Raw genomic sequence first — 25,595 nt, 5'->3', positions numbered from 1 at the left:
ATCTATACCTAGAATAGAACTTGGTCCAAGAAAGACAGGAAAAGACTTGAATAGACTAGAACAATAATGTGAATGGATTGTAAAGCCTTCCCTAGTGAAGAGTGATGTCACAAGGATCATAATAATAGCATAGAATATACTGATACTACACATTTTGTTTATTTCAAAACATACATATTCATATTTATTTTGTACAGGCTTTTGTAGTCATGTTACACAGGAAATCAATCATTAAAATATTGTACACGTTTTCTATTAGCCCAACCGTTGTTAGCTCTTGTTAAATTGACCAAGATGACACAATACATCCTTGTTTAGCAATGATCCACATTCTAACAACAACAGTTATTCATCTCATTTGTAATGTACAGCTTCCTTTACCCTTCCCACTGGGCACACAGTGGTTGAATCAATGTTGTTTCCATGTAATTTCAATGAAATTACGTTTAACCAACGTGGAAGACGTTGAATTGGCATTGTGCCCTGTGAGATGATTCCTTTAATACATGGAATACAATATAGTAGGCCTAACAACAATCTATCACTTGGCAATAGACCAACAATAAAATACATGTGGAGATCAGTGTCCATTGAACAATGAGAAAGAAGCTTTTGTAATTGAACAGTTGACTTGTTTTATACCTGAAAGCACATTGGTTGTGTAAAAGAGCAAAATTGTTCCTTTCTCTCATTGCTTATCGGGCTGCCTGATACACTTTATCTTGAATTGGAATTTCAGTTAATTTCTCAAAATGACTAAGCTGAATTAGTCACTCCAATGGTGTCACTGGGGTCTTATTAGCAGTTTGAGTCCTTCACCCCCACTGGGAGGTAGCCATCTTTGACTGCTACCCCTACTGGCTCCATGCCTCCCTCGCCCTTGGGGTCAAAGGTGGCCAGCATTCTCTCCTGTTCCCTCTTGGTTTTGGGTAGGTCGTTAGAGGGCTGGAGGAGGATGTGAATGCGCTGCAGAGAAGATTTGAAATATTTATAAAGAATAATGGACTGAGTAGATTGAGATAATAACGTTAGTAATGTTGTGTATCAAAGAGGAATGAAACAATGGCCATAAAAACACTGGACTGAGAAACTTAAGGTTACTTGCTTAACCCTGGTTCTCTGATAATATGGGTGAGACATCTAACTGTGGGGTTCACCAGAATAAGTAGCTCGAAGGACCAATTATACACAAGTGTTGGACACAGACAGGTCGCGTGGTGAATGAGGGCACTCCTCCTCCCCTCATACTAGAGTCACTCGCCTGCCCTCTGATCACTCTTGAACGAAACAAACTTCCTCACACGCTTGCAACTAGGGGAATGTGGTGAGATGTCACTCTCATAATATTAGAGAACTGGGGTTACACAAGTAAACTTAAGTTATCTTTCAATTATTTGTTTTCGACGTCTCACTGTGGGATATGGCCAACTCCCGTATCGCACATGCTCTCTGAAGCCATGCAGTCTCAATATCAACCCTCAGAGGCCCGTCACCGAGGACAGTATGCACCAATGAAGGCGCAGTGACATCTTGTCGGAAGAACCTCAAAAGTATGAGGGGATGCCCAAAAAGCCACATCACAAATCTCCTGCAAGGAGATGCCCTTGAACAGTTCCCAAGAGGTGGCCATACCTCTGGTGGAGTGAGCTCTTAGGCCCTCCAGAGGCTGTAACCCTTTGCTATTATAGTCCAACACAGCTCAGCAATCAACACCATAGTGCTCACAAAGCTCATTACTAAGCTAAGGACCCTGGGACTAAACACCCGCCTCTACAACTGGATCTTGGACTTCCTGACGGGCCGCCCCAGGTGGTAAGAGTAGGCATCAACACATCTGCAACGCTGATCCTCAAACCGGTTCCCCTCAGGGGTGGGTGCTTAGTCCCCTCCTGTACTCCCTGTTCACCCATGACTGCGTGGCCAAGCACGTCTCCAACACCATCATTACGTTTGCTGATGACTCAACGGTGGTAGGCCTGATCACTGAAAACAATGAGACAGCCTATAGGGAGGTCAGAGACCTAATCAGTCTGGTGCCAGGCCAACAACCTCTCCCTCAATGTGAGCAAGACAAAGGAGATGATTGTGGACTACAGGAAAAGGAGGGCCGAACAGGCCCCCATTTACATCGACGGGGTTGAAGTGGAGCGGGTCGAGAGTTTCAAGTTCCTTGGTGTCCACATCCCCAACAAACTATCATGGTCCAAACACACCAAGACAGTCATGAAGAGGGCACGATAACACCTTTTCCCCCTTGGAAGACAAACGATTTGGCATGGTTCCCCAGATCCTCAAAAAGTTCTACAGCTGCACTATCGAGAGCATCCTGACCATTTGCATCACCACCTGGTATGGAAACTGCTCGGTATCTGACCATAAAGCGCTACAGAGGGTAGTGCGTACAGCCCAATACATCCCTGGGGCCAAGCTTCCTGCCATCCAGGACCTATATAACAGGCGGTGTCAGAGGAAGGCCCAAAAATGTGTCAAAGACTCCAGTCACCCAAGTCATAGACTGTTCTCTTTGCTATCGCACGGCAAACGGTACCGGAGCGCCAAGTCTAGGTCCAAAAGGCTACTTAACAGCTTCTACCCCCAAGCTATAAGACTGCTGAATCAAATGGCCACCCAGACTATTTAAATAGCTAGCGCTATTTAATCTCCATGCTTTCCAATGGCTCAAAAGGCTGCTGTGAAACAGTCTCAAGCACAATAGACACATTACATGACAGGGATAAAGGCTTGGGAACTGTACGTAAGCGACAGGCCCCCTTAAAAGAAACATCATGACGGGATGTTTTCCCACTGTGTTTTTGTGGAAGCCTATTTGACAGGCCTAGATAGCAGCTAGAAAGACCTTAAGAGTTGAGAAAGCCTTCCCTCAGTCCAAAAGATCCTGCAAGAAGCATAACACCTAGGATACAGAGCATTGGAACCAATCTGTTTTTGGTCACACCACTTCTCAAAAATCCACCACTTATTTCCATACAGTGAGCATGTGGAATCATCAATGACAAGAGGCAAGCCTGTCACATCCAGATTTAACTTCAGAGGGCCATGGATCCGGGTGAGGGTGGAAAATCTTATTTTCGCTTGGGTCAGCAGATCCCTGCGTAACGGGAGTTGACAAGGCTCGTTGTATTGCCTAGCCATGGCGGGGCTACCAAGATGAGGGATAAGCCGCCTTCCCTCACTCTGGCCAGAGTGGGGAGTATGAAGCTGAGGGGAAGAAAAGTGTGCGTGTGTTCTTGCAACAAAGAGCTCTACAGACGCTTGACCATATTTCACCCAGATCTGTCTCACCACCTGGGGAAAGAGTCTCCAGTCCCTTAGATGGGGATTCCCTCTGGACGATAAGTCCACTCATATGTTCAGTACACCCGGGACATGAGTTGTGCGTCAGGACAGTAGGTGTGCTCTGCTCCACAGAATAATCCAGATGAATAATCTGTGTAAGCACATAGGGTGAGTGCTACCCGACTACAGTCGTATTGTCCCTTCTGATCAAAACGTGACAATTCCAAAAGGGAGGGTAGAAAGTGTTTCAGTGAAAGAAACACCACCAGCAGATAAAGGTAATTTCTGTGAGCAATTTGTGAAGTGGGGTCCTTACTATGTTTATTACATTTCCCCCGTGAACTGTGCCCCAGCCCGTGAGTGATGTCACCACTTCCCTCGTTGCCATTACAGTTAGGGGAGTGCCAGGAATGAGGATCGAGGGGCTCTTCCAGTGATGGAGAGCCGAGAGATGTATGGAAGTCTATTCAATCGTACACAGACGTTGGGCAAACACCCAGCGCTGGAAGTCTCTCATGCTAAGTAGGCCAAGAGGTACTACTGAGATGGTGGACGCTATCAACCCCAGCACTCGGAGGCACGTCTTGAAAGTGACAGAGCGCCCCCTGTGGAACAGAGAGGCATTGCCGGTAGCCACGATTCCCGGGTCTACGGGCAGAGAAGTTGAAGGCTTTGCCTTCCTCCTTTCAAAGTTCTGCCGCATGGACGTGACAGCCGGCAAACAGTTCCTTCAGGAGCGTAAAGGAAACCAGCTTTCTCCTTGTATAACAGGCTGGACAGGTTGAGCCACAAATCTCTCATCTACCACGGCAAGGCTCATTTCACAGCTGAAGCCTTGAATGGCACCCCTGAAGGCTCGGAGGTTGAGGTCTGTGACAACACAGATCTCATCCCACGGGTCTGGGTTAGGCTTGCCAATCGATGAGATTGTGCATCTCCAACTCAAATTGGCCTGATAAACCAGTAGTAGGAACATAACATTCAACGCCCGTACAGAACGTGTTGAAGACACAGACCTTTTTGTAAATAAACTCAAAGAAGCAACGTGAACATAGCTAGCATTCGCTACGTGGGCTAGTTACCTAGCTAGTTAGCGCTATGTTGGTCTTACGACAAACAAAAGCATGGCTCTTGACAAATAAGCAATTTCTAGTCAACTCCGGCGAGAGAGCAAACTAGTAATTCTACCCTTCCTAGTAGAAAAGCCTTGCGGCGAGCTAGCCAGTTTAGCTAAGCCTTGCAACTAAGCCTCCGCAGCTAGCTTTGTGACGCTAGCTACAACTGGAGACGTAGGAAGAAAATCAGTGAAGCAAAGTCTAACCCTAAATCGGAAAGCTTTCCTTTTGGTAGTCACCCAACACCAAAGACGCGAGCTGATAATTCAGTGCTTAGCGATGTAACCTTAACGCCACACCTGTGAATAGTTAAACAGGATAACAGATCAAGTCAGGCGAGTGGCTCTTCTGTCTTTGACAGAAGTGTATGAATGGTCCATTGAGCTATTTAGGAGATTCTGGTGAATCCCAGTGAGATGTCGAAACAAATAATGGAAAGACAACTAATATTAATAATGTGTATTATATTAATGTCTAATTTACAAACAGCAGAATTTAGGCACATACAATAACGCATCCAACCAAACATTAATAACAACAATGATTTCAGATTCAGTTGACAGAAAAAAATGCTTTTGGTATACAATGTTTCTCTGATATTATATTCTGTTACATGTCCTTCCCCTCCATTAATCACAAAACCTACACCACACACACACAGTACCAGAAAGGTTAGGACACACCTACTCATTCAAGGGTTTCGCTTTATTTCTACTATTTTCTACATTGTAGAATAATAGTGAAGTCATCAAAACTATGAAATAACACATGGAATCATGTAGTAACCAAATAAAGTGTTAAACAAATCCAAATATATTTTATATTCGTCAAAGTAGCCACCCTTTGCCTTGTTGACAGCTTTGCACACTCTTGGAATTCTCTCAACCAGCTTCATGAGGAATGCTTTTCCAACAGTCTACAGGAGTTCCCACATATGCTGAGCACTTGTTGGCTGCTTTTCCTTCCCTCTGCGGTCCAACTCATCCCAAACCATCTCAATTATGTTGAGGTCGGGTGATTGTGGAGTCTAGGTCATCTGAGGCAGCACTCCATCACTCTCCCGCTTGGTCAAATAGCCCTTACACAGCCTGGAGGTGTGTTGGGTCATTGTCAGGTTGAAAAACAAATGAAGTGCAAACCAGATGGGATGATGTATTTTTGCAGAATGCTGTGGTAGCCATGCTGGTTAAGTGTGCCTTGAATTCTAAATAAAATCACTGACAGTTTCACCAGCAAAGCACCCCCACACCATCTCCATGCTTCACGGTAGGAACCACACATGCGGAGATCATCCGTTTACCTACTCTGCGTCTCACAAAGACATAGCGGTTGGAACCAAAAATCTCAAATTTGGACTCCAGAACAAAGGACAGATTTCCACCAGTCTAATGTCCAATGTTCCACCAGTCTAATGCTCGTGTTTCTTGGCCCAAGCAAGTCTCTTCTTATTATTGGTGTCCTTTGGTAGTGGTTTCTTTGCAGCAATTCGACCACAAAAGCCTGATTCACGCAGTCTCCTCTGAACAGTTGATGTTGAGATGTGTCTGTTACTTGAACTCTGTGAAGCATTTTATTTGGGCTGCAATCTGAGGTGCAGTTAACTCTAATGAACGTATCCTCTGCAGCAGAGAGGATATAGTGCTTGATGGTTTTTGCGACTGAAACTTTCAAAGTTCTTTAAATTATCCGGACTAACTGACCTTCATGTCTTAAAGTAATGATGGACTGTCGTTTCTCTTTGCTTATTTGAGCTGTTCTTGCAATAATATGGACTTTGTCTTTTACCAAATAGGGCAATCTCCTGTATAGCACTCCTACCTTGTCACAACACAACTGATTGGCTCAAAATTAACTTTTAAGAAGGCACACCTGTTAATTGAAATGCATTCCAGGTGATTACCTCATGAAGCTGGTTGAGAGAATGCCAAGAGTGTGCAAAGCTGTCATCAAGGCAAAGGGTGGCTACTTTGAAGAATCTCAAATATAAAATATATTTTTATTTGTTTAACACTTTTTTGGTTACTACATTTACATTTTATCCAGAGCGACTTACAGTAGTGAATGCATACATTTCATTAAAAATAATTCCCATCCGTACTGGCCCCCTGTGGGAATCGAACCCACAACCCGGGCGTTGCAAACACCATGCTCTACCAACTGAGCCACAGGGAAGCTACATGATTCCATTTGTGTTATTTCATAGTTCTGAAGTCTTCACTATTATTCTACAATGTAGAAAACACACACACGCGCAAAAGTATGTGGACACCACTTCAAATTAATGGATTCGGCTATTTCAGCCACACCCGTTGCTGACAGGTGTAGAAATTCGAGCACACAGCCATGCAATCTCCATAGACAAACATTGCCAGTAGAATGGCATTACTTAAGAGCTCAGTGACTTTCAACGTGGCACCATCATAGGATGCCACCTTTCCAACAAGTCAGTTCGAGCTGCCCGGTCAACTGTAAGTGCTGTTATTGTGAAGTGGAAACTAATAATAAGCGGTGATATGAATTGTGTACTTACGCCCAATCTGGATTGTAGCTCTCCTAAGGTATAATTTTCATCAAAAAAGACAGTATACACAATTCAGCTATTTCTTAAGACATATGGCATATCTGATGCGTGACGTTGACACAATCCCACAGCTAGGGATTATTCTTCTTTCTCACCAGTTCATAAGATTATCACGTATAGACTACTTTTCCCTAGAAAAGAGATTTATCCTACTTATCACGGAGTGTGATAACCAAGCTATAGTCATTCGGATCGTTCTCCTCTTACTATGAAACTACTTATACCAAATACACAGCCTAATTGTCGCCCTTGGCGGCTTAACTCTCTACTGCTATTAGATTAAAGTGCAATATTCAACACCTAGGGGATCTTACAAAATAAAATGTTGGATTTGGATATGGAATATTCACACTATTCCTCCGCAGATCTACTAAAACAACATTTGACACCTCAGGCAGAGTGATCTTATTTCAACTCGACAAGCTGAAAATCTAATAAATTAATCTCTACACAAAAATGATGAACATGGAGAGAATTCAGGGAAAAATTATTATATATATATTTTTAAATGTGAATCATATTTTTATTTGGTGTACCCCTGACGGCATTGCACGTACCCCAGTTTGGGAATATCTGCTCCAGAGAATACATATCTATATGTCGAAGACATGCTGTAATTCAATTTAAAATAGTTAAATCGGGTGCATTGGTCAAAGGCAATACTATCCGAGATTAGACCAGAAATAGATTCCACTTGTGACCGATGTAAGCAGGCTCCTGCTACTTTATTACACATGTTTTGGACATGCCCGAAATTGACAGATTTCTGGATATCAATTTGAGACATTTTCTAAGATACTGGAGACACCTATATAACCTTCTGCCTTTATTGCATTATTCAGAGTGGCACCACAGGAGGCCCCTCAACAGTTCTATGGGCAACATGCTGGCATGTACTACTCTTCTAGCTAGACGTCTCATACTATTTAAGTGGAAGGATCGGTTTCCTCCTACTTTTAATTATTGGATAAAGGAAGTTATGCAACATCTCAAGCTAGAGAAAATACACTACTCCGTTAGGGGATCTGCAATTATACTTTATAATATCTGGCAATCTTTCCTATCCTTTGTAGAAGACATGAACCCAGTTAATTTCACAACTCCTTAAACCAACCCAAATTAGAATTTGTATGATTATTTTTACTCTAACTTTGTTAAATAATATCTTAGTATTTTTTTTTTACCTATTTGATTAGATTACTCATTGTATATCAAGCCTGCTTTAAGTCTGGTTTTGGGGTGGGGCTCTGTTAGAACACGGGGGGGTTTGGGGTGGGTTTGATTTGATTTGGTAGGGGACCCATGTGAGTTCTGCACTCTAACTGTTCTGTATTATCTGTATAATCATAAAAAATGCCAAATAAAAAAACCCTTTGTTGAGATCGGTAGAAGAACTTGACAGGCCTGCACAGAGCCCTGACCTCAACCACATCGGACACCTTTGGGATGAATTCGGAATGCCAACTGCGAGCCAGGCCTAATCGCCCAAAATCAGTGCCCGACCTCACTAATGCTCGTGACTAAATGCAAGCAAGTCCCCGCAGCAATGTTTCAACATCTAGTAGAAAGCCTTCCCAGAAGAGTGGAGGCTGTTATAGCAACAAAGGGGGAACCAACTCCATATTAATGTTCATGATTTTGGAATGAGATGTTCGACGAGCAGGTGTCCACATACTTTTGACCATGTAGTGTATGTTGTGTCAAGAGGAAATGTGCAGGTAAGCAAAGGAATCTAAATTCACCTCTCTGAACGTTCCTTCTGTGGTGGAGAGTTTGTAGATAATCCAGAAAGGGATGCAGACCATGGAGGCAAGAGCCAGGAGCCAGCCTATCACATAGCCCCACCAGGGGTACACATACTCATTGTTGTACTTCAGAGGGGTGTACTTGATGAGGGAGAACGCAAAGGTGGCCTAGAGAAAAAAACAAGTATTTGATTTAGAAGTGGGCCTTGACTGGGGCCGTCAACATTTACAACTAACTGGTGTTTTTCCATATCATGGGATCTGTCTAGGGCCCAGAGTTTTTCCTGGTCAGGAAAAAAATCCTTTCCCTAACCATAACTAATGACATTTTATACTGTATATGAGAGTTTACATGGGTTTGTAGGTTACTCACAACACATGTGGCTGGGGTGACATACAGCCAGCAGTATTTAATGTAAGGTCCTGGACGGTAGCCAATCATGTCTTCGATGTTATCATAGAAGCGGTCGACACCTGGAACAACATACAGAGACAGGCTAACCATGCTGGGTTTGGTCATAAGAGCTGTGGACACAAATGTCAACAACTGAGACAATGAAGCAGTCTCTGAACAGTACTATCAAAGGTGAGGAATATACAGTGCATTCGGAAAGTATTCAGACCCCTTGACTCACATTTTGTTACATTACAGCCTTATTCTAAAATTGATTAAATCCTTTTTTTCTCTCTAATCAATCCATAGAATGACAAAGCAAAAACAGGTTTTTTGAAATGTTGGCTAAGTTCAATTATTTTTTATTTTTTTTAAATAAAAAAAAGCACATATCACATTTCCATAAGAATTCAGACCCTTTACTCAGTACTTTGTTGAAGCACCTTCGGCAGCGATTACAGCCTTGAGTCTTCTGGGTATGATGCGACCAGCTTCGCATACCTGTATTTGGGGAGTTTCTCCCATTCCTCCCTGCAGATCCTCTCAAGCTCTGTCAGGTTGGATGGGGAGCGTCACTGCACACTTATTTTCAGGTCTCTCCAAAGATGTTCGATCTGGTTCAAGTCCTGGCTCTGACTGTGCCACTCAAGGACATTTAGAGACTTGTCCCGAAGCCACTCCTGCGTTGTCTTAGCTGTGTGCTTAGGGTCGTTGTCCTGTTGGAAAGTGAACCTTCCCCCAGTCTGAGATCCTGAGCAATCTGGAGAAAGATTAGTAATGAAAACTGTCTGTACTTTGAGCCGTTCATCTTTGCTTGGATCCTGACTAGTCTCTTCCAGTCCCTGCCACTGAAAAACATCCTGACAGCATGATGCTGCCACCACCATAGTTCACCGTAGGGATGGTGCCAGGTTTCTTCCAGATGCTACGCTTGGCATTCAGGCCAAAGAGTTCAATCTTAGTTTTGTCAGATTGACGAATCTTGTTTCTCATGGTCCGAAAGTCATTTAGGTGCCTTTTGGCAAACTCCAAGCAGGTTGTCATGTGCCTTTTACAGAGGAGTGGCTTCCGTCGGGCCACTCTACCATAAAGGCCTGATTAGTGGAGTGCTGCAGAGATGGTTGTCCTTCTGGAAGGTTCTCCCATCTCCACAGAGGAACTCTGGAGCTCTGTCAGTGACCATTGGGTTCTTGGTCACCTCCCTTACCAAGGCCCTTCTCCCCCAATTGCTCAGTTTGGCCGGGCAGCCAGCTCTAGGAAGAGTCTTGGTAGTTACAAACTTCCTCCAGTTAGGAATGATGGATGCCACTGTTGTTGGGGACCTTCAATGCTGCAGAAATGTTTTAGTACCCTTCCCCAGATCTGTGCCTTGACGCAATCTTGTCTCAGAACTCTACGGACAATTGCATTGACCTCATGGCTTGGTTTTTGCTCTGACATGCACAGTCAACTGTTGTACCTTATATAGACAGGTGTGTGCCTTTCCAAATCATGTCCAATGGAAACAGGGTGCACCTGAGCTCTCATAGCAAAGGGTCTGAACACTTTTGTAAATAAGATATTTATTGTTTTTTTTTTATAAATGAGAAAAAATGTCTCAAATCCTGTTTTGTCATTATGGGGTTTTGTGAGTAGATTCATGAAAAAAAAAAAACATTTAATCAATTTTCGAATAAGGCTGTAACGTAACAAAATGTGGAAAAAGTGAAGGGGTCTGAATACTTTCCCGAATGCACTGTATTCTGGAATAAACCAGTGACAGTTGTGTCTTTGTGGGATTGATATGGTGTAACTATCTTTTGAACGGTTCCATCAGATATTTTGTTGTTGTTGTAGAATTGTATTCTAACTTACCATAGACCCATGCGATGGAGACTGTCTCAAAGATGGCCATGAAGAGAAGACACATGCCACTAGCAGCATAGTAGTCCATCAGCTGGAATACATATAACCCACCCTGAAGAGACAAGAAAACAACTCAAAAACACTCGAGATCGGTGTGGAAGAACTTGTCTGGCCTGCACAGACCCCTGACCTAAACCCCATCAGAATGAATTGGAACGCTGATGGCGAGACAGGCCTAATCGCCCAATATCAGTGCCCGACTTCACTAATGCTCGTGGCTTAATGGAAGCAAGTCCCCGCAGCAATGTTCCAACATCTATTGGAAAGCCTTCTGTTATAGCATCAAATGGGGACCAACTCCGTATTAATGCCATGATTTTGGAATGAGATGTTCGACGAGCAGGTGTCCACATACTTTTTTTAAACTAATTTTTAACCCCCTTTTTCACGATATCCAATTGGTAGTTACGATCTTGTCTCATCGCTGCAACTCCCCAACGGGCTCTGGAGAGGCCGAGTCATGCGTCCTCTGAAACATGACCTGCTAAGCCTCGCTTGAAATTTTTTGTTTAACCTTTATTTAACTAGGCAAGTCAGTTAAGAACAAATTCTTATTTACAATTACAGCCTACCGGGGAACAGTGAGTTAACTGCCTTGTTCAGGGGCAAAACAACAGATTTTTACCTTGTCAGCTCGGGGATTCGATCCAGCAACCTTTCGGTTACTGGCCCAACGCTCTAACCGCGCTGCTTCATAACACCTGCTTACTTAACCTGGAAGCCAGCCGCATCAACATGTCGGAGGAAACGCTCAACTGACAACCGAAGTCAACTTGCAGGCGCCCGGCACGCCACAAGGAGTCACTAGAGCGCGATGAGCGAAGGAAAACCCTCCCCTAACTCGGACAACGCTGAGCCAATTGTGCGCCGCCCTATGGGACTCCCGGTCACAGCCAGCTGTGACACAGCCTGGGATCGAACCCCCAGGTAGTAGTGACGTCTCAACACTGCGATGCAGTGCCTTAGACCGCTGCGACACTCAGGAGGCCCCTGGTCATGTATTGTACAACTGTCCTGAACCACAGTGATGAGGCTGTTAATCACTCAAGGGTTTCTGTCCTCAAAATGAAAAAGTCCTAGGTGATAAAACAAATCAGAGTATATATTTGTTTTGTTTGCTTTGAACGCAATCTTGACCAGCCACCTGGTAAGTTAGACTTTATGTCTGTCTGTCTGCATATTACAGCTAAAGAACACAATGAAATAGGCCTTGAGGGTTTATCCCCAACCCAGTCCCCAGGCACATGTCTCCCCCTAACTAACCCATGAGGGTTAATTCCAGATGTGATGCCTACCTCCATCAGCATGACCAGGCCCATGAGGAAGGAGATGAAGGCCACAAAAGCCAGAAAGAGCTCCCTGCGGTTCTTACGACGAAACACCTCGGGATACATGTCCACCATGGCTGTTGTCAAGCTCTCTACACACACAAACTGGAGAGAAAGGGAGAGGTATTTTAACACATCTCAGTTCTAGGCATGTTTGGTAACAAATAGTAAGCATCTCTGATATCATGTTAGGCTAGGTATGTTTGGTTACATAGATAATGATGCTCTTGGATCTCCTCTCAGTTCTCGTTGTACAGAAGTGGTCCGTTTTATCCTTAACCGGGCCAATTTTCTTGACAGTACGTTCATAAACATTGTAAATTACTTCGGAGGCCTTACTTGACTGTCCAACCCTAGCAGGATGATCATGATAAAGAAGAAGACGGCCCATAGTGAAGAAAACGGCATCATGGCCACAGCACGAGGATATGCAATGAAGGCCAGACCAGGACCTAATGAAGAGAGAACAGGGAATCATATATAATACAAAATAACATTATACCTGCATTTGAACAAATTATTGAAATGATCTTAAATAACAACTAGGTCACATTAAAAGACACTTACCAGACTCTGCTACCGCTGAGATGGGGACATCCTGTTCATAAGCCATGAAACCCAGGATGGAGAAGATGGCAAAGCCTGCCACAAAGCTTGTCCCACTGTTCAGGAAGCACAGGGCCAGGCAGTCTCTGCAAAACAAGATACCAAAGACATGAAGATTTAAGGGGAGTTTGTTTTCCTCTTATAAGGGAATAATAAAAACAGAACCAATAATTACCATAGTGTGTGTGTTTGGTAAGAGTGTTTAATGCATCTTTAGCGTACTTGTAGCAGTTGTTGTTGTACTTGTTGTAACTCCCCAATGCTATGAGGGAGCCTAGACAGATGGCATAGGAGAAGAAGATCTGGGTGCCTGCATCCATCCATACCTGTCATACAGAGAGAGGTGAGGGCACAGAGGCCAGTCAAGCAACTACTGTAGGAGAAAATTGACTAATAAAGGCAAAGGTGTGTCATCTAGGGATGGTATTGGATCATAACCAAGCTCATGAATAATGATGCCACTTTAATAATGTTTGCAATGTTACATTACTCATATCATATGCAGTAGATGGTATAAAATACAGTACCTTGCCTATGCAGCTCCACTATCGCTCATCCATATATTTATATGTACTTATTCTCACTCATCCATTTAGATGTGTGTGTATTAGGTAGTTCTTGGGAAATTGTTAGATTTGTGTGTATTAGGTAGTTGTTGGGAATTGTTAGATTATTTGTTAGATATTACTGCACTGTTGGAACTAGAAGCACAAGCACTTCGCTACACTAGCATTAACATCTGCTAACCATGTGTATGTGACCAATAACATTTGATTTGAATAAAACTGTGCAAATACAAGCCTCCTTGTAAAAAGTAATGGAGTGACCCGTTTTTGTTTTGGCAGGTTTCCTGACTGAGGGCCACCATTTTATATATATCTATACAGTGGGGGAAAAAAGTATTTGATCCCCTGCTGATTTTGTACGTTTGCCCACTGACAAAAAATGATCAGTCTATAATTTTAATGGTAGGTTTATTTGAACAGTGAGAGACAGAACAACAACAAAAATATCCAGAAAAACACGTCAGAAATGTTATAAATTGATTTGCATTTTAATGAGGGAAATAAGTATTTGACCCCCTCTCAATCAGAAAGATTTCTGGCTCCCAGGTGTCTTTTATACAGGTAACGAGCTGAGATTAGGAGCACACTCTTAAAGGGAGTGCTCCTAATCTCAGCTTGTTACCTGTATAAAAGACACCTGTCCACAGAAGCAATCAATCAATCAGATTCCAAACTCTCCACCATGGCCAAGACCAAAGAGCTCTCCAAGGATGTCAGGGACAAGATTGTAGACCTACACAAGGCTGGAATGGGCTACAAGACCATCGCCAAGCAGCTTGGTGAGAAGGTGACAACAGTTGGTGCGATTATTCGCAAATGGAAGAAACACAAAAGAACTGTCAATATCCCTCGGCCTGGGGCTCCATGCAAGATCTCACCTCGTGGAGATGCAATGACCATGAGAACGGTGAGGAATCAGCCCAGAACAACACGGGAGGATCTTGTCAATGATCTCAAGGCAGCTGGGACCATAGTCACCAAGAAAACAATTGGTAACACACTACGCCGTGAAGGACTGAAATCCTGCAGCGCCCGCAAGGTCCCCCTGCTCAAGAATACATATACATGCCCGTCTGAAGTTTGCCAATGAACATCTGAATGACTCAGAGGACAACTGGTGAGTGTTGTGGTCAGATGAGACCAAAATGGAGCTCTTTGACATCAACTCAACTCGCCGTGTTTGGAGGAGGAGGAATGCTGCTTATGACCCCAAGAACACCATCTCCACCGTCAAACATGGAGGTGGAAACATTATGCTTTGGGGATGTTTTTCTGCTAAGGTGACAGGACAACTTCACCGCATCAAAGGGACGATGGACGGGGCCATGTATCGTCAAATCTTGGGTGAGAACCTCCTTCCCTCAGCCAGGGCATTGAAAATGAGTCGTGGATGGGTATTCCAGCATGACAATGACCCAAAACACACAACAAAGGAGTGGCTCAAGAAGCAGCACATTAAGGTCCTGGAGTGGCCTAGTCAGTCTCCAGACCTTAATCTCATAGAAAATCTGTGGAGGGAGCTGAAGGTTCGAGTTGCCAAACGTCAGCCTCGAAACCTTAATGACTTGGAGAAGATCTGCAAAGAGGAGTGGGACAAAATCCCTCCGGAGATGTGTGCAAACCTGGTGTCCAACTACAAGAAACGTCTGACCTCTGTGATTGCCAACAAGGGTTTTGCTACCAAGTACTAAGTCAGGTTTTGCAGAGGGGTCAAATACTTATTTCCCTCATTAAAATGCAAATCGTTTTATAACATTTTTGACATGCGTTTTTCTGGATTTTTTTGTTGTTATTCTGTCTCTCACTGTTCAAATAAACCTATCATTAGATCTATCTATCTATCTATAGATCTATCTATCTATCTATAGATCTATCTATCTATCTATATCTATCTATCTATATATATCTATCTATATATCTATCTATCTATCTATCTATCTATATCTATATCTATATCTATCTATCTATCTATCTATATATCCATATCTATCTATCTATCTATATATCCATATCTATCTATATATATATATCCATATCTATCTATATATATATATCCATATCTATCTATCTATCTATCTATCTATATCTATATATATATATCCATTTTTTATTTTTACGTGGTAATGCTTGTTTTACCTTTCTCTTCCTCTTTGTCCCCTATATCTATCTATCTATCTATCTATCTATCTATCTATCTATCTATCTATATATATATATATATATATATATATATATATATATATCCATATATATATATAGGGGACAAAGAGGAAGAGAAAGGTAAAACAAGCATTACCACGTAAAAATAAAAAACACATTTAGTTATGTGTGTTTTGAGAATGTGAGAGAAAGAGCAACCTCATGTGGAACACCACATTGCATGCTTGTTTTACCTTTCTCTTCCTCTTTGTCCCTAATGAGTTTACCTAATCATTAAGAACCACTGACACTGCAGAGGTGAATTGTCAACTAGTCAGTTAAACGTCTTGTGGTCTAAACATTGATTAACAATCCCCACCTCTCAATCCACAACCAGAGACTGAAGATCTGAAAGGTGGGAATGGGGCAGCAAAAGGCCCTGGGATGATGACGCAATCAAAATATTTGCCCTGCTAGGGTGTAGATGGGTGGGCTTCGAGAAAGGGCAGGAGAAATCTGTGGTGTCAATGCCATGATTCCCACAGGCTCAAACCCCCTGCAGACAAACACAATAGGTTTTGGTACTGAGTTTGCCAAACTCTAAATCTATGGCATGAGCCATGCTGCGGCTGAGTCCCAATTCTCGAATTCCCCAGTCCACCATGTGGAGAACAGCACTTTGATGATGGTGAACATGAAAAGACCGGGCTTCGGTCCAGACCAGGCTAAGCCAGTTGAGGGCTGAGCCCTGAGACCCTGAGGGGGGAGTCTAGCAGCTGGAGGGTCCTGGAGGTCAGTGTTCCCCTTCAGTGCAGTGTCCCTGCCCCTCCGTGCAACCCCACCACTCACAGCCTCCTACAGACTCTTTAATGGAGCACAGATGGACCGAGCAGAAAATAGCATTCCAGATAACCCTGGGATATCTACACTCACACCTGGAGGACCTTCACCCAAGGACCTTCTTCCAAACTTCAAATTCCCTAGTCTGGAAAGACATTGGGTAATATTGAGATAACTATTATGGACAATTTCTTTGAAATCATACCAGTCCTGAACATACCTCATTATGTTCTGATAGTCACCTCATTGTAAAATACTGAAAGTAGACTGTTTGCTATTCTGAGTATAAAATGTAATTTCATACCATTGCTCCCACAACAATAAGCTACCTGATGCAAGTGTGTGAGTGTGTGGTTCAGTCAAAAGGGTTTCTACTATGTAACAGCATGGGCCAGGGGTTATTATTGTTGTGGTACCTACCTGAGGATCTGCTAGTCTTGACAGGTCAGGGTAAAGGTAGAACTTGATCCCCAGGTCCGCTCCAGGTAAAGTGACTCCACGAATCAGCAGAACTATTAGCATCAGGTAGGGGAAGGTAGCTGTGAAGTACACCACCTGTAGATTGGATGGAATCATATTGAAAAGGTCAGTGATCTAACGCATCAGGGTCATGTTCATTGAGGGAAAACACTTTTTTTTAATTCAATGGAAGAAAGAAATGAACAAGAACAAATAGTCTCTCCCCGTTTCACTCTGCTTCTTCTGTGTAGCTCTTTACACTCGTACCCGTATACAGGATCAAAATAGAAGATTTGGACACTGATAAGCGCCTAAATTGGAACGCAGTGGCTGTACGGTAACATGCTATACATGACCTCAGAGTTCAAGGTTTCCACTTTACAGCCCAGTATCCGTTTTGACTGACAGCGGTTCAGAACTTGAACACCGCACGTGACAAGAAGTTGCCCCCATCCCTCCTGCTAGTTGGGCAACTTTTGCAACATTTTTGTTGTCTGAATAAGGGAAATGCTGTAAATAAATAAGGCGACGTATTTCGAAAGATGAGACGTTAAGGATTATAATAAATACAGCTTTGATGTCCTACAAGCAAGCCAAACACCCATTAGTCCAAAAGTGCACTTCACATTTCCATATCATAAAACCCATGTAATATACACTGTCAACATTTATGATCACTATGCTTGATGTACAATTACAAGATGATATGGCGTCATACCATTTGGTTGTTCTGAACAGAATACCTGTTTGTGGTATTGTGAACACGCATTTGAATACACTTGTCACCCTATTCTATGCACACCAAAATTACAATCTGCTTCTTTGAATTGCCTTGTGAAAGCCTAACACTGTTAGAACATGACCCTGATCTGTAACTTAGCTAACCATGTTGGCAATAGAACGCTCTTTAAAATCATGCCCACCTGACCAGAATGCGATTTATAATGGACCATTTATGGAATGCACAACCAACAGTAATTGTGTAAAGTGCAGGATGCAGGGATATGCCACCAACCTCAAGTGCTATGCTCTACCAACTAAGCCACATGGGAGTTCCAAAGAAAACTACAAGTCTGCTTGATCTAGTTCCTCAACGGCACAGCAAGGAGAGCACAAAAAAGGCACCTTAGTGGAAAATGGATCTTTGAGTCATAAAAGTGCATTGAAATGACGTAGGAACTGTGCACACTTTGGAGAGCTGTGTGGCCACTTAGAAACTCCAGTTAGACCTTTCACTCACATTTTTTGGGGGGGGATGCACCTACCCCAAATGTTCAATGAATATTCGTATCATTTTACTCAATGTATCCAGAGTATTTTCAAATTTCGTTATCAACAAATGTGACGTAACGTACATTTGCACCACAGTAAATGCACCAAAAAATCAACAGTGTAATGTTTGGATTCAATCTTGATTCAGATTAACTGTTTTGTCATCACCTTTAGTCTAATAATTTCCCCATCATCTCCAAACTGTTCCCTTTTGATTGCTACCACTTATGCATATACCTTCAATATTTATTCTGTAATAAACAGTTCAATTGATTCCTTAAGGTCAATTCCCACAAGTGTAAGGGGTTAATGCCTAATGAACATGACCCTGGTTCAAGTCAATAAAGACAGGAAGAATTGAAAGAAACAAGCCCACCTTCCCAGTGGATTTGACCCCTTTCCAGATGCAGAAGTAACACATGACCCAGGCGATGGCCAGACAGAAGGCCAGGTCCCAGTTCAGAGAGCCCATGTGGTCGATGCCGGACGACAGCCTCAAGGCTCTTCTCCTGAATAAACACATAACACAGTGGGTCAGAACAAAATCACAATGGATGAAGTGCAATAACAATTCTAGTTTAGATATTCTTCAAATAAGGTTAAAAGATCATAAAATCTTAGACTTGAGGATCCGGTTTCCAGGACACAGATTAAGCCTAGCCCCGGAGAATTTTTTTTTTTAAATTGAGATGTGTTGAATAACAAAGAGAGGTGCTAAGAATACTTACTCCCAGAATTCAATGACAGGGGATGTGGAGTTTTCGGGCAAGGTGTAGTTGACAGAATAGTTCTTCCTCTGAAACTCCACGCAATTTTCTTAGATAAAAATGTTTACATGTTGCATCATTACCACCATAAAAATCACTGACAAGTGTTAAAAGCAGTAATATGGAATTCTATCATGTTTTATTTGTAATATCGCTCCATACAGCAAAGCCACTTATAACAAAGTTGACATTTCCATTATTATTGTTGTCTCACCTGTATTCCAGGTGTTGTTGCAGGAGGACCAAGGGAGTTCCCAGGAGAAGGAGAAAGACAGGTAGAAGATTCCCCAAGCTAGAACCACGATGTAGTAGGAGTTCAGCAGAGCCACAATGATCTGGGTGCCATAGCCAAGACCTGGAGCAAAGACAGGGACAGACAGGGAGGAATGGATAGAAAGTAAATAAAAAGACCCACTTTGTAGTGTCACTCAAACCAGGAAAAACACATGGTAGTAACTATGTAATTACAATATAAGTACACATTGTTTATTGCATAATGTATATAACAGTGACACATGAAAAGTGTAAAAAGCTCAGACAAACCGTTATTGTATAGCATATCTTTATTTACAGTATAACGCCTTAAAGGAAGATATAGTCCCATAGGAAAGAGCAGGTTACCCTCAAACAGTGGACTGATCTTCCTCCAGCAGGTGATGCCTCCCTCGCTGGTGTACTGGCCCAGAGCAGTCTCCAGGAAGAACACAGGTATGCCACAGGTGAACAGGAAGATCAAGTAGGGGATGAGAAATGCACCTGGGGGATGGGAAGTCATCCAAAAAATATACACAGTGGACAAAACATGCTCTTTCCATGACAGACTGACCAGGTGAATCCAGGTAAAAGCTATTATCCCTTATTGATGTCACCTGTTAAATCCATTTCAAAAGCAGTGTAGATGAAGGGGAGGAGACAGATTAAAGAAGGATTTTTAAGCCTCGAGACAATCGAGACATGAATTGTGTGTGCCCCATTCAGAGGGTGAATGGGCAAGACAAAATATTCAAGTGCCTTTGAACGGGGTATGGTAGTAAGTGCCAGGAGCACCGGTTTGAGTGTGCCAAGAACTGCAATGCTGCTGGGTTTTTTACGCTCAACAGTTTCCTGTGTGTATCAAGAATGGTCCACCAACCAAAGGACATCCAGCCAACAGCAAGCCGATGGTCGAAAACGGGACATTGAGGAAAGACGACAAAGGAAGCTGACACAAATTGTGCATAACAGACATGCTACAATTAGTAATCTGACAGTCATGTACAACATTGGAGCCCAAAGACCCATAAAGGAATGCACAACTTGTCATTCCTTGACACAAATGGGGTATGGCAGCTGACAACTTTACAGAGTCCCACTTCCTTCAGCAAAAAACAAGAAACTGCGGTTGCAGTGGGCTAAGGAATGAAAACACTGGATGTTTGTAAATACATTACCTGGTCTGATGAATCCCAGTTCCTGCCATTTCAGGCTGATGGGAGGACTAGGGTATGGAGAAAACCACGAGTACATGCATCCATCATGCCGCATTTCAACATTTCAGGCTGGTGGTGATGGTGTAGGATGTGTTTTCAGGGCACACATTGGACCCCTTGATAAAAGTGGCGCAACGTTTAAATGCCACATGATATTTGAACATTATTGCCAATCAGGTGCATCCCTTCATGGCAGCAGTGTATCCATCTGCAAATACATTTTCAGCAGGATAATGCCCCATGCCACAAGACTAGGATTGTCCAGGAATGTTTCCACGGACATGACAGTCAATTCAGCTTACTGCAGCGGCGTGCACAGTCACCAGATCTCAATCCAATTGAGCATCTGTGGGATCAAATCAAATCTTATTTGTCACATGCGCCGAACACAACAGGTGTAGACCTTACCGTGAAATGCTAACTTATAAGCCCTTAACCAACAATGCAGTTAAGAAAATATAGTTAAGAAATATGTACTAAATAAAACTAAAGTCAAAAATAAAATGAAAAACAAAATAACAAGGCTATATTTTATTTACTTAACTAGGCAAGTCCGTTAAGAACAAATTCTTATTTACAATGACGGCCTACCCCGGCCAAACAATCCCCTAACCCGGATGACGCTGGGACAATTATGCACCGCCCTAGGGACTCCCGATCACTGCGGGTTGTGATACAGCCCGGGATCGAACCAGGGTCTGTACTGACGCCTCTAGCATTGCGATACAGTGCCTTGGACCGTTGCGCCACTCAGCAGCCCTATATACAGGTGGTACCGGTAGAGAGTCGATGTGCGGTGGTATAATTTATTTGAGGTAATTTGTACATGTATGTAGGAGTAAAGTGACAACGCACAGATAATAAAACAGCGAGTAGCTGCAGAGTAAAAACAAAGGTTGTGGGGGGGGGGGGGGGGGGGGGGGGGCGCCTTCGTCTGACACCACCTAGTATATAGGTCCTGGATGGCAGGAAGCTTGGCCCCAGTGATGTACTGGGCAGTATGCACTACCCTCTGTAGTGCCTTATGGTCAGATGCCGAGGTGATGCAACTGGTCAGGATGCTCTCGATGGTGCAGCTGTAGAACGTTTTGAGGATCTGGGGACCCATAAAAAAAATGTCTCCTGAGGGGGAAAAGGCGTTGTTGTGCCCTATTCACAACTGTCTTGTTTGGACCATGGTAGTTTGTTGGTGATGTGGACACCAAGGAACTTGAAACTGTCAACCCACTTCACTATGAAACTGTCAACCCGCGCTCCGTCGATGTTAATGGAAGCCTGTTCAGCCAGCCTTCTCCTGTAGTCTACGATCAGCTCCTTTGTCTTGCTCAAGTTGAGGGAGAGGTTGTTGTCATGGCAACACACTGCCAGCTCTCTGACCACCTCCCTATAGGCTGTCTCATCGTTGTCGGTGATCAGGCCTACCATTGTTGTGTCGTCAGCAAACATAATGATGGTGTTGGAGTCATGCTTGGCCAGGCAGTCGTTGGTAAACAGGGAGTACAGGAAGGAACAAAGCACGCATCCCAGAGGGGCCCCCGTGTTGAGGATCAGTGTGGCAGATGTGTTGATGCCTACCCTTACCACCTGGGGCGGCCCGTCAGGAAGTCCAGGATCCAGTTGCAGAGGGAGATGTTTAGTCCCAGGGTCCTTAGCTTATTGATGAGCTTTGTGGGCACTATAGTGTTGAACACTGACTTGTAGTCAATGAACAGCATTTTCACATAGGTGTTCCTTTTGTCCAGGTGGGAAAGGGCAGTGTAGACTGCGATGTTGGTGCGGTATGCATGTAGGTGCGGTATGCAAATTGTTGTGGGTCTAGTGTTTCCGGGATAATGGTGTTGATGTGAGCCATGAGCAGCCTTTCATGGCTATACGCGAGTGCTACAGGGCAGTAGTCATTTAGGCAGGTTACCTTCGCTTTCTTGGGCACAGGGACTATGGTGGTCTGCTTGAAACATGTAGGAATTACATACTAGGTCAGTGAGAGGTTGAAAATGTCAGTGAAGACACTTGCCAGTTGTTCCGCGCATGTTCTGGGTACACGTCCTGGTAATCCGTCTGGCTCCGCGGCCTTGTGAATGTTGACCTGTTTAAAGGTCTTACTCACATCGGCTACGGAGAGCGTGATCACACAGTCATCCGGAACATCTCATATGCTCATGCATGCTTTAGTGTTGCTTGCCTCGAAGCGAGCATAAAAGGCTGAGATGGAACGAGCGAGTTGGAGTAAAGATACACTACCAGCCAACTTGACAGAACTGTGGAAAGCATTGGAATCAACATGGAAACGCTTGACACCTCGTAGAGTCCATGCCCCGACAAATTGAGGCTGTTCTGAAGTCAAAAGGGAGTGCATCCATTTTTTTTTTTTTTTTTTAGCTCAGTTCATCCCGGGAATTGAAACCTCTATCCTGGCGTTACAAGTGCCATGCTCTACCAACTGAGCTACCGAGGACCATGAGAGTCAGTGATAAGGTACGCACGCCTATGAAAGTCAGAATTACCTCAGGTAGACACTATAATAAAGGTGTTTCATCCAGAGGGTTTCATTGACTTACATTTCAGTCTGTGAATAATCTCAATGTAAACACATTTTATTTTCACGTCGAGTTAATGACGCAACGCAGACTGTCGACTTTTGACGTCAGCCAATCTGAGGATGTTTAGAGTGCTTGGATGGATGGATTTCCGGAGCATGGCAAACGCTGCAGGGGCAACTGCTTGACCACAGGCTATTTAGGACGGAGGGGAAACAGCTGTGACATTCTCTGACCCCTAACCTCTGATCGCATACACCCCACAGAGAGAAACGTCTGATGTAGCACCTACATAAGCATTTCCCTAAACCCATGGCCTGATCTAAATAGGCCTGAGTCCCAATTAGACCCAACAATGTTTTTATAGCTAGGCCTCAGTGTATGTTATTAATAACAAACAAATGTTATTAAATTAAAATAGCCATTTGCAAATCAGTTGCTGGAGATACACGGTTGAAGCTCTATGCTCCACTAGGACCTAAAATGAATAAGAAAATAATTTGCAAACTATTACTTTCAATTAAGAACAAATTAAAATGACGACCTGTCAAACAATAATACATGCTCGTCTTTGTGACTCCAAATTTAACGTCTGTGACCTAGTCTGGGCTCATCCTTTAGAACTTACCTCCTCCGTTCTTGTAGCAGAGGTAAGGAAAGCGCCACATGTTCCCCAGGCCGATGATGGATCCCATCACAGACAGGATGAACTCCAGTTTGTTGCTCCATTGGCCCCTCTCCTGCATCTTCTCCTCTGACTGGGGCTGAGGGATAGGGACCAGGTCCTTCAACCTGCTGCTGATCTTGCCATTTGAGAGGCCTGCTTTAACTATTTCAAGCAATAAAAAACACAGAATGAGTATGGCTGTTTTCAAGACAAGTAGCTACATGTAGTGATGCATATACACATGTATTTATTTTAAATGTAAAGTAACATGTAAGTAGCCTAGGTACCCGTCCGTTTGAGTTATTATTCCACTCCATGTCATGCCATGTTGACCAAGGAGTGGAAAGTTAGCAAAACAGGTTCTAGATTTCAGGGTAACATGTAAGTACATGTCAAGTACATTGATACTGTGCCATATCTTTTGTCTAACGACTCCTCAAAAAATGTGCGTGGCTCTCATCTGAAGAACTTAATGTACTCAAAAAAAGGCAGAGCTTTACACAATCAAGTTCAGACCAACCTTAAAATGATTAACATGTGGCATTGATCATCATGTCGTGTACATACTGTACTGACATTGATCATGAATGGGTGGGAGCGGCAAAAGCCGAGACCGCATGCTTACAGAATTGATTAGCTCTTTACAAATGTTTTACATTGATTCAACACTAAATCTTAGATCTCCCATTAAAATATGCCCAGAGGTGAAGTCATCTTACAACCTGATACAAAATAAAAATAAAATGTAGAAAAGACATGACGTACCATGTTTTATACCAATGTCTTAGAATTCAAATATTAGTCAAGTACGTACCATTCATTGTTTGGGGTGTCTCAAGTTTGGCTCAGTCAGTGAATATTGATCTGTAGATATTCACATTTTAGTATTTAACATGAGGAGCAAATAGGGGGTGGGAGGTTGTAATCCTAAATTTAGGCTCAGCCTCCAATCTACTCTCTGCCCATATGACCCCTCCCCTCTTAGATACTCCCACTTATTGAGTCAGTTGATTCTAATGCTTAAAATAGTCATTCACAAGGCATACAGGACCATGTAGTGAATATTGACATGCCAACAAATGAATCAAAGATTAATTATACAATTTGTTTTGGTTAATGATCCAGTGTCCAACTGCGATCACCTATGTCCTGTCTCGTGATCGCCGCTTGTCTCTTAAAGTGGTGAGTGGGTCAAAGCAGCGGAGGTCAGGACTGGATTTTACTTGTCTTTGCTTCCACTGGTTGGTGGATTCCCCCTCCATACAGTAGCTGAAGCAGATATGTTCAGAATCACATTACATGCAATTAACACACCTTTACTGCATTCCCCTGCACAGGTACAAATAGAACACTAATTTGAATTTAAATCATGTGATTAGATATTTGCATGATTAGACTTATCACCAAGCCAAACAATTAATTAAAGAGAGCAGACAAATAAAATGTAATGAGTTCATAGCATTGCTGCAAGAAAATTGATTTCATATTGGTGTATAACAGTCAACTGATAGCCAATATTAGATTTTTTAAAACGCTTAATTAACCTTTCCTTCTCCTTTGACAACTCCTACAGACAAAGACATACAGGTTGATCTGGGATTGGGAGTGAGACAAAAACATGTGAAAAAAAATGGCAAGCCACATGTGGCCAGGGAGATCCTGCTCGATACTATGGATCTCTCGTCATGGGTTGAATACCAGAAGTTGTGGCCTGAATCCTTTGATCCCACAAAACCCACTGCTCCTAAGACAGTCAGGCCTTCTGATGACCCACCCCAAACTATCTAAAAGAGGTAGTTGGGTAGTTTCGACATCTGATACAAGACATTGGTATTGACATTAAATTACATATCAAATCATCGCAAACAGGAAATTGTATATAATGGTATTGAAAATAAAATAAAAAAT

The 25,595-nt window shown here is 43.0% G+C and overlaps 1 protein-coding gene across 1 annotated transcript; it reads right to left on the bottom strand.

Annotated features, from left to right (window-relative positions):
• Positions 1–137: 137 nt before the first annotated feature.
• On the bottom strand, positions 138–24,659 carry LOC106575953 (sodium- and chloride-dependent GABA transporter 2). The gene is made up of 15 exons (XM_014152724.3): positions 24,502–24,659; positions 23,649–23,849; positions 19,636–19,770; positions 19,229–19,369; positions 18,976–19,063; positions 18,624–18,756; positions 16,937–17,071; positions 13,194–13,297; positions 12,933–13,057; positions 12,705–12,817; positions 12,333–12,470; positions 10,987–11,089; positions 9,112–9,212; positions 8,736–8,906; positions 138–966 (listed from the first exon to the last, which is right to left on the bottom strand). Exons 1-15 carry the CDS (start codon positions 24,506–24,508, stop codon positions 799–801), a joined length of 1,863 nt encoding a protein of 620 aa, XP_014008199.1. The 5' UTR covers positions 24,509–24,659; the 3' UTR covers positions 138–798.
• Positions 24,660–25,595: the final 936 nt, after the last annotated feature.

This window comes from Salmo salar, chromosome 17, assembly GCF_965601325.2.
Source record: "Salmo salar chromosome 17, fSalSal1, whole genome shotgun sequence".
In the NCBI taxonomy this organism is placed as follows: Eukaryota; Metazoa; Chordata; class Actinopteri; order Salmoniformes; family Salmonidae; genus Salmo; species Salmo salar.
The sequence above is the reverse complement of the archived record's forward strand: the minus strand, read 5'-3'. Positions and strand labels throughout refer to the sequence as shown.